This window comes from Bemisia tabaci, chromosome 2 (assembly GCF_918797505.1).
Source record: "Bemisia tabaci chromosome 2, PGI_BMITA_v3".
NCBI lineage: Eukaryota > Metazoa > Arthropoda > Insecta > Hemiptera > Aleyrodidae > Bemisia > Bemisia tabaci.
The window spans coordinates 38,427,710-38,443,792 of NC_092794.1; the positions used below are offsets into that span (position 1 = coordinate 38,427,710).

Genomic DNA, 16,083 nt, shown 5'->3' on the forward strand with positions numbered 1-16,083 from the left:
GCTCACTTTTGAAGCGTTGTCAGGCATATGTGTATAATAAAAAATAGTCATACTTTAATATACTTACATAGAAAAATCGATCCTGAAAGTTAAGTACATTAACTTCCAGACACCCTGTATAAATAAAACAAGACAGGGGTGCAAAACTTCCACAACCTAACACCCGATCCAAACTTGATAGGTTGCAACAGAAATGTGAGGGCCTCTGAAAAGGGGTTTTTGCAATGTGAGGGCATCTGAGAAGGAGTGAAAAAGGAACGGCAGCGCTACTTTTTCTGAGAGAAACTATGAAACGCGTTTTTATGTGAGAGGAATACCGCAAAATATATTATTTCAAGTGCAGGATTGTGAACTGTCTGTGACAGCACCGTGAGGGCTAACTAAAAAAATTTGAAGGGAAGGAAGTCTTGGGGGGACAGCGATGTAAAGGCAGCCTTAAAATATGTAAAGGCTGTATCGAAAAATGTGAAGGCAAGAAACTTACTGCATCCATGAGAAAAGAGAGCATACATTTTCATATACCATACCTTTAATAAAATCTCCCATGACCTGCTGCGGTTCTTCTGCATCTAGGAGAGGCTCATTGCATTCAGGATTCTGAATTGATTCTATAGGGGGACAAATTGTCCTCCATTTGACAGTTGCTGCGTTCTGCATAATTTTAAAACTTCTAATGCTCTCCTACAGCATACAAAACATTATTAGTCTGAGATACATATTCAGTTACTTCAAACCAAGAAGGGAAAATCCTTAAAAATTAGTTACGAAGGCCTTGTCATCACGGGACGTTTTCATGGGATTTGTCTCAAGTTCGAATCGCAAGAATGAAACTTCTGGAATTTTTCCCAGTTACCGTCTCTACAAGACAAGGCTCATACGCCCATACGGTCCTGCCACTAGTTTGTGCTGGAAGATAACTTACTTAAAGTCGAGTATTCAACCGGGATTAAAATAATATTTGCACTCAATTGACAATTAGACACATTATTTAAACTAAACAAACATGAAAAATAGAGTAGTCAACAAAATATCGCAAAATTCCATACTTGAATCTGGGAAAAATATTGATTAACTCAATATTCTCCCAACTTCGTAAGTGGAATTTTTCCCTAGGACAAATCTCGTGAAACGGCCCGTGGAGACAAGGCCTTAGAATGATGTAAAGACTGCATAAACCAATTTTCAGCCAAATCAGAGGGGGGCTTCAAGCCTGGCACAGTTGACACAGAATGACCCTTACAGATTTGTTTATCATTACGTAAGGTGATTTGTCAAGCTACAGTGACGTGGTCGAACTGGCATGCGATAGATCGCATCGATTAGGTCCTAATTCTCGTCAGATTTTGAATTTTCAGCAACAAAAAGAACAATAATCCCTGCGCATGAGCCAAAGGAATCATTCTAAATCCAAGTATCGGCAAAATTTAGAGAAATGAAAGCAGAATAATGTTCAGAAAAAATCCTCGCATTTGATACAGCTATCTATTTCTACATCGAATGCGAGGGTTTTTTCCAAACACTATACTGCTTTCATTTCTCTAAATTTTGCCAATTTTTGGGTTTAGAATGATTCTCAAAGCATACGCGTAGCAGCTACCTACTTTTTGTGGCTGAAAATTCAAAATCTGCCGAGAATTTGGACATAATCAGTGTTCGAAACTCTCAGGCGCCAACGCGCCAAATGCGCCTAAAAAATCGTTCATGACGCCTAAAAAATGAAGGCTCTGCGCCAACGTGGCCCTTAAAAATCTGAATTTACATATTAGGTTATTATTCGAAATTTTCAGCACCACAAGCGAAGGCTTTTTCTATTCTTCACGCTTTCATCATTTCTGCTTTTGTCTTTCTGAACTCACAACTATACTTACTAGTTCTGTCAAGAAAATATCTTACGTCTATATTTTCACTAAATGCGCCATAATATAAGGGCATAAAGTCAATTTGGCCCCTAAAAAATCTTTAATGGCGCCTAAAAATCGGGCTTGATGCGCCACATGGCGCCTAAAACTCAAAAGTGAATTCCGAACACTGGACATAATGTTGTTTAGAGTAAAAATAAGAAAAAGAATAATTGTTAAGAATAATTTGCAATCATGTGAAGAGAAGGTGAAACACCCTGGAATTGTGCTCTGGCTGAAAAATACCTACACGAGTGAAGTAAAACAACGTTGAACTAAATAAGATGAATAAAGATAGATGTATGAAATAAAACCCTTTTATCAGTAAGGAAAGGTATTTTTCAGCTGGAGACTCAAAACCGGGAGCTTCACCTTTTCGACGAGTGGATTGAGACTCATGTCCGAGTGGCGTCCGGCCATGATAGTTTAGTTCGTTGTTAGTCTCTTGCGAAAGAGCACGATGTCCCTTTTTCCGTAATAAAATCTAATTCATTTTCACGCAATCATGGTTAACATTATTTTTCGCTAAAAACAACACATAATTGATGCGATATATCGCATGCCAGTTTGACCGTGTCACATAAGCTTGCCGAATCACCTTGAGGATGCAATACATGGTTAAGTATGACGCCTCTGATGATAGTCCGATATAATGGGCCTGTCATTTTTATAAGTATTCAACATATCCAACCTTGACAGTTACAGTAGCTACGTTTATGCAAGGCTCGAAACCGAGGTTTCACGAAACCCGAGCTTGTCATGTAAGTTTCCTCTGTCAGGTTTATGCGGGCACTGTAACCTGACTTTCGCGGGGAATCAAACTTTCCGATTTTGGCAACTTTCTGCGCATATTGTTGATTGAACTTGAATTTCATGTTTACTCCATTTTCGCAAGCTATACTTCATTTGTTCACTATGAATTGATTCAATTAAATGTATTACTCTTTTATCTTGTGTAAGTTCAATTTTTCCACAATATATAAGCGGAGGATTCTCACTAGAAAAGCCTTTACTGATGAGGAGCAGTTGGAAAAATGACAGTGGATGTTTAATCATTTTACGTACATCTTTACAAATTGAATGAATACTTAATCTCAACAACCCTCCAAATCATGCTCGAGCTTATATTCTGAGTTCAGAAAAGTTGCCATAGGTAATTTTAGTGATGTTAAATATAATTATGGCAGTCGTAGAAATTCATCATGTTGTTGATTGGGCTTCTAATGATCTTACAATAGGTAGATAGGCATTGAAAGTGTAGGAGTGCTAATCCAGTAAAGCACCGCACATTCACTCCATGGTGCCATGAAGATTGTACTAATAGACCGTGGGCCAGCAGGTGGTAACCCTCCCCCCCCCCCCCCCCGTGGGAATTTTGAAGATGGTGATTTTCTTGAAGCTCTCAACTAGTAGAATAAGATTTTCCTTGTTTACGCGAATTTTATCGTGGTGGGGGGGAGTAGGCCCCCCCTAAACCCCCCAAAATTGCTCAGAATTCCGACTTTTCCGCGAATTTTCCCACTTTTACCTGAAAAGGCTTGATTTTAGGGCAAAACTCTACGTAACCATTCTGAAAGCTCGTGAAATTCTGGTCTAGAAAAGTCTTAAGTGACTTTGACCAGGACTCGCGGTCCCCCAAAATGGGGGAGCTTGAATTGTCAAAATATCTCCATTTTCCGCGAAAATGACCGTTTCGCCGCGATTTCTCGCCAATAACGCGAAGAAGGTTGGTATTACCGTAAAATCGTTTACCCCTATAATAACAGAGCATTAATTTTTCATTCTAAGGGCGGCCTAACCCCTCGTGGGGGGGAGGGGGGCCCCCCAGCAGTACCCACCCTATAAAAACCGTCAAGATTGGCCGCTTCCTTGAAGTAGCGTTATGCGCAAAAATGGGCGGCAAAATGAAAACAAGTAGCGTTTGTTCTGAGAGAACATCAATGTGGATTCTTGTGGGGGGTGACAGGGGGGAGGGAGGTACATCCTCCTCCCTCCCCCTCCCCCTCCCCCCAAAAAATAATCACGAAAAACGTTAATTAAACGCGAAAATTACACTTTATAAGACGACTTCAGGGCTTGTCATTGACACGCTTACACTAACATAATTTAACGAGGGGGGGGGGAGGGGAGAGGGGTTTACCCTCCCCCCTCCTCTCCCACCCCCTCCCCCTCCCCCAAATAAATAATCACGAAAAAATTTAATTAAACGCGAAAATTCCATACTCTAAAAGGCGACTTTCGGGGCGTGTCATTGTTACGCTCACACTAATTTAATTTAAAGAAGGGAGGGGGGGGGGGTATTAGACATCTTAGCCTCCCCAGCCAACATTAAAAAAGGGTGGGGGAGGGGTAATTTACAAACGTAACTTACTTAATAATAGGAGGGACGGGGAAACCTAACTACAGTAGGAGAATTTTAAGATTTGAAGGGATACGGAATTAAATCAGGGAACGTAGAGATACTATCTTATTTTTTGGAAATGACTGAAACTGAGGGGAGTTTATTCATAATTGACGGAAATGTACATACTTAAGCTTATGTCAACATTTTTGAAACGTTTGGAGAATAGGCTTAAAGTGTATTGGATCGTTTGCCAAAGTATTCAATCATTCATTTGGTCATAGACAGAATAAACTGCAGTGATAAATTCATCAAAAACATTAAGCAATTATGGGGGGGATTAAGGGATACTTTTTTACGAATGGACCCCCAACCAAAATACCCCGTAGTTTGAAAAGTAATTTAGGCAAGTGTAAAAACAAGAGCCAGCTTATCGATCTATTCTTAACTGAATGAACAATAAGAAGCAAACATTCAAATAATTTTGCTTTTTTCTGAGTCGAACTATCTTGATAACTATTCGTCAATCAGAGTTCACTGCAGTATCTGTCTGTGACCAAATGAATGATTGAATACTTTGGCAAACGATCCGATACACTTTAAGCCTATTCTCCAAACGTTTCAAAAATGTTGACATAAGCTTAAGTATGTACATTTCCGTCAATTATGAATAAACTCCCCTCAGTTTTAGTCATTTCCAAAAAATAAGATAGTATCTCTACGTTCCCTGATTTAATTCCGTATCCCTTCAAATCTTAAAATTCTCCTACTGTAGTTAGGTTTCCCCGTCCCTCCTATTATTAAGTAAGTTACGTTTGTAAATTACCCCTCCCCCACCCTTTTTTAATGTTGGCTGGGGAGGCTAAGATGTCTAATACCCCCCCCCCTCCCTTCTTTAAATTATATTAGTGTGAGCGTAACAATGACTTGCCCCGAAAGTCGCCTTTTAGAGTATGGAATTTTCGCGTTTAATTAAATTTTTTCGTGATTATTTATTTGGGGGAGGGGGAGGGGGTGGGAGAGGAGGGGGGAGGGTAAACCCCTCTCCCCTCCCCCCCCCTCGTTAAATTATGTTAGTGTAAGCGTGTCAATGACAAGCCCTGAAGTCGTCTTATAAAGTGTAATTTTCGCGTTTAATTAACGTTTTTCGTGATTATTTTTTGGGGGGAGGGGGAGGGGGAGGGAGGAGGATGTACCTCCCTCCCCCCTGTCACCCCCCACAAGAATCCACATTGATGTTCTCTCAGAACAAACGCTACTTGTTTTCATTTTGCCGCCCATTTTTGCGCATAACGCTACTTCAAGGAAGCGGCCAATCTTGACGGTTTTTATAGGGTGGGTACTGCTGGGGGGCCCCCCTCCCCCCCACGAGGGGTTAGGCCGCCCTTAGAATGAAAAATTAATGCTCTGTTATTATAGGGGTAAACGATTTTACGGTAATACCAACCTTCTTCGCGTTATTGGCGAGAAATCGCGGCGAAACGGTCATTTTCGCGGAAAATGGAGATATTTTGACGATTCAAGCCCCCCCATTTTGGGGGACCGCGGGTCCTGGTCAAAGTCACTTAAGACTTTTCTAGACCAGAATTTCACGAGCTTTCAGAATGGTTACGTAGAGTTTTGCCCTAAAATCAAGCCTTTTCAGGTAAAAGTGGGAAAATTCGCGGAAAAGTCGGAATTCTGAGCAATTTTGGGGGGTTTAGGGGGGGCCTACTCCCCCCCACCACGATAAAATTCGCGTAAACAAGGAAAATCTTATTCTACTAGTTGAGAGCTTCAAGAAAATCACCATCTTCAAAATTCCCACGGGGGGGGGGGGGGGGAGGGTTACCCCCTGCTGGCCCACGGTCTATAAATCCTCAGGGACAGTGACAATCTTAGCAAACTTATGGCGCTTCACAAATTTTGAATTTCCACATTCCCGGAGACACGCGCTGAAATCCTGTTTCTCACCCCTCTTTCCAACTGATCTTCGAGTCCATGAGCAAGATAGAAAGAAAATAGGCAAGCTACCTACTACTGTTTGCGTTATGTGTCTTTTTTTCTTAAACTTGAGTTTCAAAGGTGACTCATGTAAAGAGCAACTGACAAACAAGATTTCAGAACCTGCCATTACATTTCACTAACCAAAGACTCAAACCCAACCTTACCATTGATATTCTTTCGCTTAGACTGTATATTATCCTCCCATTGAGATTCGATACGAACTCAATTCAAAAATGCTTCTGAATTTAATTATTCGGGTAGATTATTGGAATACGGAGCTTCCAGTCCATCTGTAAAGCGCATTTACTAACATTCACTGCTGTCACAAGATACTTTTGCACAGGCAGAGCCACTTTCCGCAGTTGATGCATCTCTAACGCCAAGGCTCAATTATGATAAGTGATTCAACGACCAAAAATTGTTACACACCTCAATAAAAACCGTATTCCTACTTATCTCAAATTGCAAATCTTGGATCACGGAGCACTCACTAAAAAATCTCCTTCCTTCTGCCTCACTATAAGGAGAGTGATGATACTTTGGAGAAATAACTTTGAACTAGTTTCAATAAAGGATGGCCTTAGAATTAGAGACATCATTTTCAAGAGATTGAATCAAAGAAATAGGTCAGCAGGTCACGGTTGTGGCTGGTCTCACACTTTCAGTAGGATAACCAGGAAATAGGTGCACGGATAACACACAAATTCAAGAGCTACACAGCTCTGATTGAATCAGATTTTCGATTTAATCTGTAAATTGAAATGAAAAACTTCGGTGCACTACTTAAAGAGAAGCAGGGTGCCTTATCTTGAAATCCTCGGCAAATCGTGTGGATACAGTGAAAAAGTTCTCCGCAGATGATGAACTAGTAAGGCTATTACTCAATTGTAGCATGTAAAGCTCTTTGCTTGCCTTGCTTCTGTATACTGAGTCTTGCCTGTAAAGTTGGTTGGATGAAAAGGAGCATGAATTCTAGTTTAGACAACACGATACGCATCAATGCATTATAGGCAACTATTAGGTGGGTAAGTGAAAGAAGTAAAAAATGAGCAACTTTTGTCTGTTTGATAACACATTTCAGTTGATACGCACAAACATCTAGAGCCGCAGGGACTAGAATTGAGGGGCTTGGAGGACAAGGCGCATAAGTGCAGTTTTTGCTATTATGAGAAATAGATTTTAGAAGTATCAAAATTACATGGATCCTTGTGGCGGAAAGAAAGTTTAAACTAACTTTTGGATGCTTGAAAATTGGAATTTGGGAGCGAATTTTTTGCAGCATAGGTATGCATTAGGTCTAGTTTTAATCGACATCATTAATAACTCAATTCTTTCAAAATCTGAACTCGTATACCTTGTCCTCCAAGCCCCTCAATTTGAGTTCAGTAAAACCACAACCGTTCATTCCGTGTTTTTAGTCATAAAATGTGGATTAGAGTTGCAAGGATAATCTGAAAAAGCAGTGGTAAGCCAGGATTCGTTCTGACACTAAACACCTTCACTAGAAAATAACGTCCTACGTTTAGCTAAATAAGGATAAATAAGCTACATATGACTGAAGGAATCACATAAAAGTGCTTAAGCAACAATTAGTAAAATTATTATTGGAAAAAATGTTGAATAATGACAAAATTGCGGCAAAATCGAGGGAAAAGCACCAATTGTTTACGGACATTATGATAATGAATCCACCATGTTGCCGATCGCCCACCTGGAAATAGCGTTTGAAGTCGAATTTTAACTAATTTCAACCTCCGGTTCGTTTATGCGGAATGCGAAAACCTTGTCTTTGGTGTAAAATAGGGTTTCAAACACAAATTTTGGAAACCTACATTTTGTTAGTTCCGCATAGTTCATGCCGTAATTTGAACCTTGGTTTCAAACTCAGGTTTCGATTGAAGTTAGAGTCGCGTGGTTAAAGTTAGAAATTGAAGTCAGCGAAATGACGTCGGTCCGCCACGCTTAGTTATCCGCTCAGCGATGATGCAAACTTGTTGGTAAACAAAGGGCGCCATTTTCTCAGCAAAACTGGTAAGCGCCCTGGGAACCAGGCTGAGCGCTGAGCGATTTTGCAGAGAAGATGGCGGCTTTTGCTTACCTCAGCGGATAACTCAGAAAACGTTTAACAACACATCAGCTGAGCTCAGCCACTCAGCAGATAACTCAGCGGTTGCACTTCTAACTTGAACAACGCTGCTTATGTTTAGAGGCTTGCATAAACATAGCTAGTGTAAACATGTAAGAGCAAGGAACACCCGGAGGCTGAATCTTGGGCAAAGTTTACTTGTTATTTTTTAAGAATATATTGGTTCATATATCTTAAACCAGAAAATACTGCTTAATTAAAGGGATTTCTGTCCAAGAAACACTCAGATGTTTTCAATTACCATAATGTGTTTCCGTGCATTGAGGATAGTCTAAATGTGGCATGTGACTCGAGCGAGGAGTGACAAATCCCTGGGATCCTCATGCTTTCAAGAACATAATGGTTGACAGTAGTCGTAGTAGCAAGTGAAATGCAATTAGTTACTTACGAACTTTCAGAAGAACTATTACGAATCTTCAGTGCGAAATTGAAGATGCGAAGAAAAACTTGGGTATGCATTCACGTTTTCACGTTGGCTAAACCAAGGATTGAAAATGGTTCAACCCTGAATCTGGCGCTAGAATTCAGCGTAATGATAACAGAGACAAATAGAGACCGGGGTTTTACCGACTGGCGGAAAGGAGGAATCCATCGTTGGAATTCGGCGGATGACCCCGAAACCGCACCAATTCGGTGCTCATTCACGTTGACCGGTGCGCACAACGTAAACAAATCGGCCGCCATTTTGAAAAAAAGAGCAATGCGCAATAGACCGTATAGATCGTATTCGATACATCAAACGGGTGAGATTGTATCGATATCGATTGGTTCAAAACATAAACATAGCCTCAAAAGTAAATTCAGAAATCTGACAGAACGGATCTTTTGAAACAGATTTTTTATTCTTTTGAGTACCAAATCAAAGACATAAAGACGGAGCGCTCGTATCTAAAAGCACGGGGAAAAAGTGAAGCTAGGTTCGGCGCTGCGCGCTTGTGTGAGTGTGTAAATGAGCGCGGGAATCCATGGCGGCAAACGGAAATTTGATTTGAACTTGTCCTCTTGATTTTTCCTTATTTCTTCTTCGAAACGTGTTTTAAATGCTTAAAACGATTATATTAAGAAAGTTCGGTCTGCGTCCTAATATATTACACCTAATTTTGCTCGGTAACAGGCAGTAATCTCAGATAAAGTTAGTTTTTCTTCTGCTTATGGTGGTTCTGCAGGTTCAAACAGGCCGTTACAGTTCTAGATCTACGTTACTCCCAAATGAAATCAGTCGGTCGACGACGGACCGAAACTAACCTAAAGTTAATAAAATATGAGTGTGTACCTGAATTTGGGCAAAAATCAACCTAAAATACTTTGTTTCCGCAATTTTATTTATTAGTTCCCGCCCTACATTTGAATTCAAACTTGTCTCGATTTCGCCGCCAATCCTCTAGCCAATAGTAGAGGTGATTGAAAAGAAGCTCTAGAAGCTTCATTTTTTGCTTTTAGTGCTCCGTCTTTATGTCTTTGTACCAAATGCCAATGCAAAGTGAAATTGTCAGGAAATTTCTAATTTTCAGCTTTTCCAATTAAAACACTTACAGTTTGGTTTGAGGTTATGTTCTATTGTTTTGAACCAAACGATACATCGAACCGTTATCGAATACGGTCTATTCGATAATGGTTCGATGTATCGTTTGGTTCAAAACAATAGAACATAACCTCTAACCAAACTATTAGGTTTTAAGTTGGAAAAGCTGAAAATGAAAAAATTTCTAACAATTTCACTTTTCATTGGCAATTGGTACTCAAAAGAATAAAACATCTGTTACAAAAGACCCGTTCCCTCCGATTTATAAATTGACTTTTGAGGCTATGTTTATGTTTTGAACCAATCGATATCGATACAATCTCACCTGTTTGATGTATCGAATACGATCTATCCATAACCATAGAGTACATAGAGTCGTAATGTAATTGGGAGAGCTGGCGCCACTTTTAAGCATTTTCCATGTCCCGAATTCCGAGACTCCTGTGTGACGCCGGGTCACTTTTTCGATACATAATCGATTGTTTGCGATACACAGGTACCCGGTCATCCGATGACAACAACAACAACAACAACGGAAATAGGAATTACCATGTATTCCTATGGAACGCCGTTAGTGTCAAAACCCTTTTCTTGCGCGCGCGGAATTTTTTCTGGCGCGCGGAAAGAAAAAACCCGTTTTCGATGAAAATCTCTGAATTTCCGGATTCCGCGCCGGTTTTCGAAATATTTGCGCCGTTTGTGTCAAAACTATTTTTTCCGGCGCGGCGCTCCAAATCTGTTCCGCGCGCGGAATTTTCGATATATCGATTCCTGCTCGCCGACTGTTTTTTCCGGCGCTGCACCAGAAAATAATTCCGCGCGCCACTTTTTCGATATATCGATTTTTCTGCGCGCGGAGAATATTATCTCTCTTTTGAACGATTTCCATTATCGATCCTCTGCGTGCCCCTGCCGTATGGAGTCGACTGTTCAGCAGAGATTCCTTCCTTGAGCTCGGAATGTAGGGTTGACAAAAATCCTGCCGAATTTCCATCGCCAACTGTCTGGTGCGCAATCGGGAGCATCGATGTTCCTTTCTGCAGACTCACTGCACTCCCCACGCGCCGCAGGATTTTTGTCAACCCTCGCCTTTCGGGCCAAGCAGGAATCTTTTAAACTCAAACTTAAACGCCCTTTTTTTAAAGGGAAAATCTGCATGATTTCTAATCTATTATCTATATGATTAGGAATTGTAAGTAATAAAGACCTTAAGGAATACAAAAAATACAAATAAGGGGCCGTCCATAAATTACGTAAGGCTCTTAGGGGGAGGGGGGGGGGTCTATAACAGCCTTTCGGTGCCTTACGAGAGGGGAGGCCTCGGCTGAGCCTTACGTCAACTTTTTAGCCTTTATTTCAAGAAAATGCAAAAATCCATTTTTCTTCAGGTTGATAATAAAATTCAAGATGAAATACCTAGAGGAAATCAGGAAACCACCGATTGCTGACCGGTCGAACCATGCCCTATATCATTTCTTTTGATTCCCACTTCTCCACTCATTCTCACGATGATGAGTGGTGACTTCATCCTTACGTCAACTTTGTCCTTTTAACTATTTACTCCCAAGGCCAAAAAAATCTTCAATTTTGCTCCGTATTTTTGTTTAATAAACTAATTATATCATGAATCTTTCCTGTGAACTTACTCCAGAAATTTAGTTTCACTTATAAAAATTGTGGCTTAAAAATTTCATTGTTTTCTAACAGGAAACGGAATGCTTCGATCTACGATAGGTAACTGAGAAAAAAAAAAGGGGGGGGGGGTTATTCGAGCCTTACGTAATTTTTAGAGGGGGGGGGGGTTAAGGGATGCCTTACGGTGCTGCACAAGGAGAAGTATGGGGGGCCTAAAAATGGGGAAAAGGTTTTACGTATAATTTATTCTAAAGGATGTTAACTGAACACTATGTTACATTAATTTCTGTCTGGAGTCTGCTTTCTCCTCCAAGAAAAAACAAGTTTATTGTACGGCCCCTGTATACCCTTATACAGGGACCCTGGACCTGGACCTTGGATCCAGAATTTTCTCTGAAGCAAGAGGAGCCCTTTTTAATTACGTTTCAATCAAAATGCAACCCTCACTTTTATTTTTCGGAAAAAATAACCCTTCGATGCCCTACACGGCACCTAAAAATAAAATCTGGGCAGTAAAAATTTACTCATGAGTGGGCGCGAACACGTAGTATCCTGATGCCGGGCCTGATATCTAACCACCACACTGAAAAAAATGTTTCCTAAATACAAGGCGGAGCCGTCTTAGACCAAGTAAACTGGATACTTAAAAAGTATCGACAAGAAACGGAGGTTTGAACTAAGACAACGGAGTTACCTTGGATCAAGAAATAGCGTTTTCTCAATCCAACGCTCCACGTCCCCTTAAAAGAAGAAAGCGTTTACTTAAAAAAAGGAAACATTCCATGCCGTGAAAATATTTCCTAAATTTAAGAAATTATCGTTGTTTTGAAGTGAGTATCCGTCGTATTGATCTAGGTAAACTGTTTACTTAGAAATAGGAAACAGTTGCGTAACTCCCACGTGCATTTACTGGCTTCAAGTTAATGGTTTGTTTAAAATTAGTAAACGGCGTATTGGACGGGAATGCGTGTTTATTGTATTGAAACCAACTGTTGTCTTAGAATTAGTAAACGGGGACGCCCGGCATGAATGGATGTTGCCTAACTCTCAGGCGTGTTTACTTATTTCTAGCCAATTGTTGTTTTAAATTTAGTAAATAGTCACTGCAGGTATGCACACTGCACCCATATCATATGTATTATTATTGATCAATAATAGCAAAAAATGGTTTAATTTATCGAATTTTTGATGAAAAAAAATTTTAATTGTATATCTGCAAGTATCGAAGAATCGACATGGCAAGTACCGACTTGCAAATTTTGGCCTACCTATCGGGATTTGAACCTGGGACCTACAGTTTACGAACCTAACACCCTACCTACTTAGCCATCGGGGCTTATGTCTACCACGGCCGAATTTACACTATATAAGTCATTGACTTAGGCTCTCACCATTATTGTGATAGTGAATATGCGTGAGACCTGATGGGTTAAGATTTTTTGAACCCGAAAAGATGAATTTGGAGCAAAAAAGAAATACGCGTGTTACTGTTGTCACTTTTTTTACGTTTATTTTTGTTTCTTTCCCATCTTATGTTAATTTTTAATCTCTTTAAAAAGAATTTAAAGCAATGCGCCTTTTTTAAAATTTTCTCTCTTAATTTTTTCTTGAAGAATCGCTGACTTTAAAAAAATAAGAATAAAGAATGAAACTCTTCGAAAATGTTTGTAACACAATAACTTTTTATTTATGATGACTGAGATTGTTACATTTTTTAAATATTACTAGTTCTATTCAATTCGATTATAATATTCAAGACTATTCTGGACCATTTATTAGACTTTTCTATTTCAATTAGAATATTAATCGTTCTATTCAATAATTCTAATTAATTCACATCGGGCGGAAAAGGAAGAATGTGAGCACTATAAAAGAAACATTAATAGTTCTAATTCCTTACTTTAAAAAATAAGATTTGAAAAATAAGCTTTGAGATTTTCTGGATTAAGGCATCTTTTTCCGTGGACAGTCACAATTTATTCATAAAAAAAGTTCAATCTTCGATTACTCTTATATTTTACTCAGTTTACATAATCACACGCGTGACGTTCTAATATTTTATTGTATAGCTGCACTTCATTTTCGTTACACTCTCTAAAGTTGATAGGAAGGTGGTAAAGAAGTGCTGGATCCACCCTATTTTGCAGGGAAACAAGGTAAAAAGGGTCAAATGCTTCAATTACGGTAAAAAATGTTGAGCTCTTATGAGTATCCGTACAAGACTGTGGAGTGAGGGGGGGGGGCGGAAAGATCGGTCCCGACAGGCCCTTCGACCCAAAATTTCCCCGGACACAAATGAATCAAAGTTTTAAATATCAACAATTTTGCACTCGCAAATTCCTTTCGAAAATACAGAAAAAACTGTATTTTGTTTTCGATCCACTCCATCGTTGCGTTCATAAATCAAAGGGACCCGGAAAATCGATATTGAACAGTGTAAACACTACGTAGCAGCAGAGTTATTCGATTATCTTCATCTGTCAACTTGGTGGGTGACATGCTGAAAAGTATGATTCTCTCCACATTTTTTAATTTCTTCCTCGGCCCTTAGCATAAGCATGCATTTTATTTGACCCTTTTTGATTCTATCTGCGAGGGATCTTTCATTCATCAGGACAGGAAAAGTAAGGAAGAAAATAAGTAAAAAAAATTGCGATTTTTTAGTGTGAGGAAATACATTGTCCGATGAAACTGAACTGAGGCAATGCAAAAAACTCCCGGCTTCAATCTACTTAAGTATTTAAGTCCTCTTTATGAGGCCCCCTTCATTTAAAAATAAAAATTAAAACTTCAAATGCACAGTGCCGATCTATTTAAAACAACGCAAATATTTCCTCTTCCTCTCCTTCTTTACTTCTTTATTTATTCAATTTTTTGTCGACGCCGAGCATATGAGTGATTTCTCAAAGGACACATTAAATGAATTTCTCCCTAAAGAACAATTATTTTGTAGACAAATATAATGGGCATCTTGATTTTTTAACTTCCGTCTCCTTTTATTCCGTCATAAATGGTGTTGGTTTAAGCAGATGCTAACGGCATCTGGCAGCAATTGCATGTATCATTCTCATAGGAGGCGTCACCATCCGGTTTACTAATTTTAAGGAAACTGGTTTCTTCTTCTGACGTACCGTGTTTTCTTTCATCAAACAAGCTGTTGGGTTATTAAAAGGCAACAGCGTCCGGCTTATTGCATCCTCCCCCGCTGAGGGCGTTCGCCCCGTTTACTAATTCTAAGGAAACCGTTTTTTTCTTCTTTCGACACAACGTGTTTTCTTCTACCAAGCAAGCTGTTGGGTTAAAAGAAGGCAACAGCGTCTGGCTTATTGCATCCTCCCCCGCTGAGGGCGTTCGCCCCGTTTACTAATTTTGAGGAAACCGGTTTCTTCTTTAAACGCAACGTGTTTCAGTGTACCAAGCAAACTGTTGAATTATAAAAAATCAACGGGCGTATTGCTAATTGCATCCGGTCGCCTCGAAAGGAGTTAGCCCCGTTTACTAATTTTGAGGAAACCGGTTTCTTCTTTCGACACAACGTATTTTCTTCTACCAAGCATGCTGTTGACTTAAAAAGAGGCAACGGCCGGACTCAGAAGGCGTTCACCCCGTTTACTAATTTTAAAGAAACTGGTTTCTTCATTCAAGCAAAAGTTGGCTTATTTTAAAACAACGTTTATTTTATTTAAGAAAACACGATTCGCTTGTCTCAAGCGAATCATGTTGTCTTACATGAAGAAAACCGTTGGTTTCTTCCAAGTCAAACCCGCTTTGAAATAAGTAAAAAATCCAAGTAGACGCGTTTACTTAAATTCAGGAAATCTTTTTTTTCCGTGCAGGCTTCTCCAGATGGTAGCAGGGGAGAGCGTATTTGCCAGGACATAAGGCAAATACAGTTCTTTCTTTCTCCACTAGAGCTGAGAGTAGAGACGCATCGGTGACACGCTCTTGCTTACTGATGATCTGCGGCAGGATTTTTGTCAACCCAATCCTTCCGAGCCAAGAAGGAATCTCTGCTAAACTCAAACGCCCCATGGAGAGGCTTAGGACCCAAAAATGGCGGTGCTTTGTTTTGGTTTTTGAGGATGGGAGGGGGGTCATTGCCAACTTTTGCCGGTTATCACCAACCGCACTTGCTGCCAACCTTACTACATCTAAGATCATTTTTCTCAAAAATTGCACACGATTAGCCTTAAAAATATGTAAAAAAGTCGCAATAGTGCATTTGGGTAAAGTTCTCGTTACGATAAGCAAAGACAACTACATTTTGAATCATTTTGCATTACATTAACTTTATGGCGTCCGCCATTTTTGGGTCCTAAGGGCTCCATTCAGCCTAAGATGGCAAAGCCAATCAGACGTGGTAACTCCAGTGGCCATACTCTCTCAATATAGGTACTCTAGTTCAATGCTAATGTGTGTGGACCTAGCCGACGAACGGAGCCGAGTCGGGAGTGGGGAGGTGGGGGGCGCTGAGCGCGAGTCTCTGCGTATGCGTCGTCGCTAGTCGCCGCACACTAGTCTCCGGAGAACTGGACAAAACAGCCTCGAAAAGTGA

General features: G+C 40.0%; 1 protein-coding gene across 3 annotated transcripts in view; it reads right to left on the reverse strand.

The window, feature by feature from the left end:
• Nucleotides 1-8,943, reverse strand: part of Elys (AT hook containing transcription factor 1 homolog) — a 196,413-nt gene extending 187,470 nt beyond the window's left edge. For 2 of the 3 annotated variants that reach the window (XM_019057834.2, XM_019057833.2), the window contains exons 1-2: nt 8,613-8,753; nt 528-681 (exon numbers count right to left, since the gene is read on the reverse strand). In XM_019057834.2, coding sequence (XP_018913379.2) covers nt 528-681; nt 8,613-8,615 — 157 coding nt within the window. In that variant the 5' untranslated portion in view covers nt 8,616-8,753. The other variant, XM_019057835.2, reaches the window with a different exon arrangement.
• Between the last annotated feature and the right edge of the window lie 7,140 nt (nt 8,944-16,083).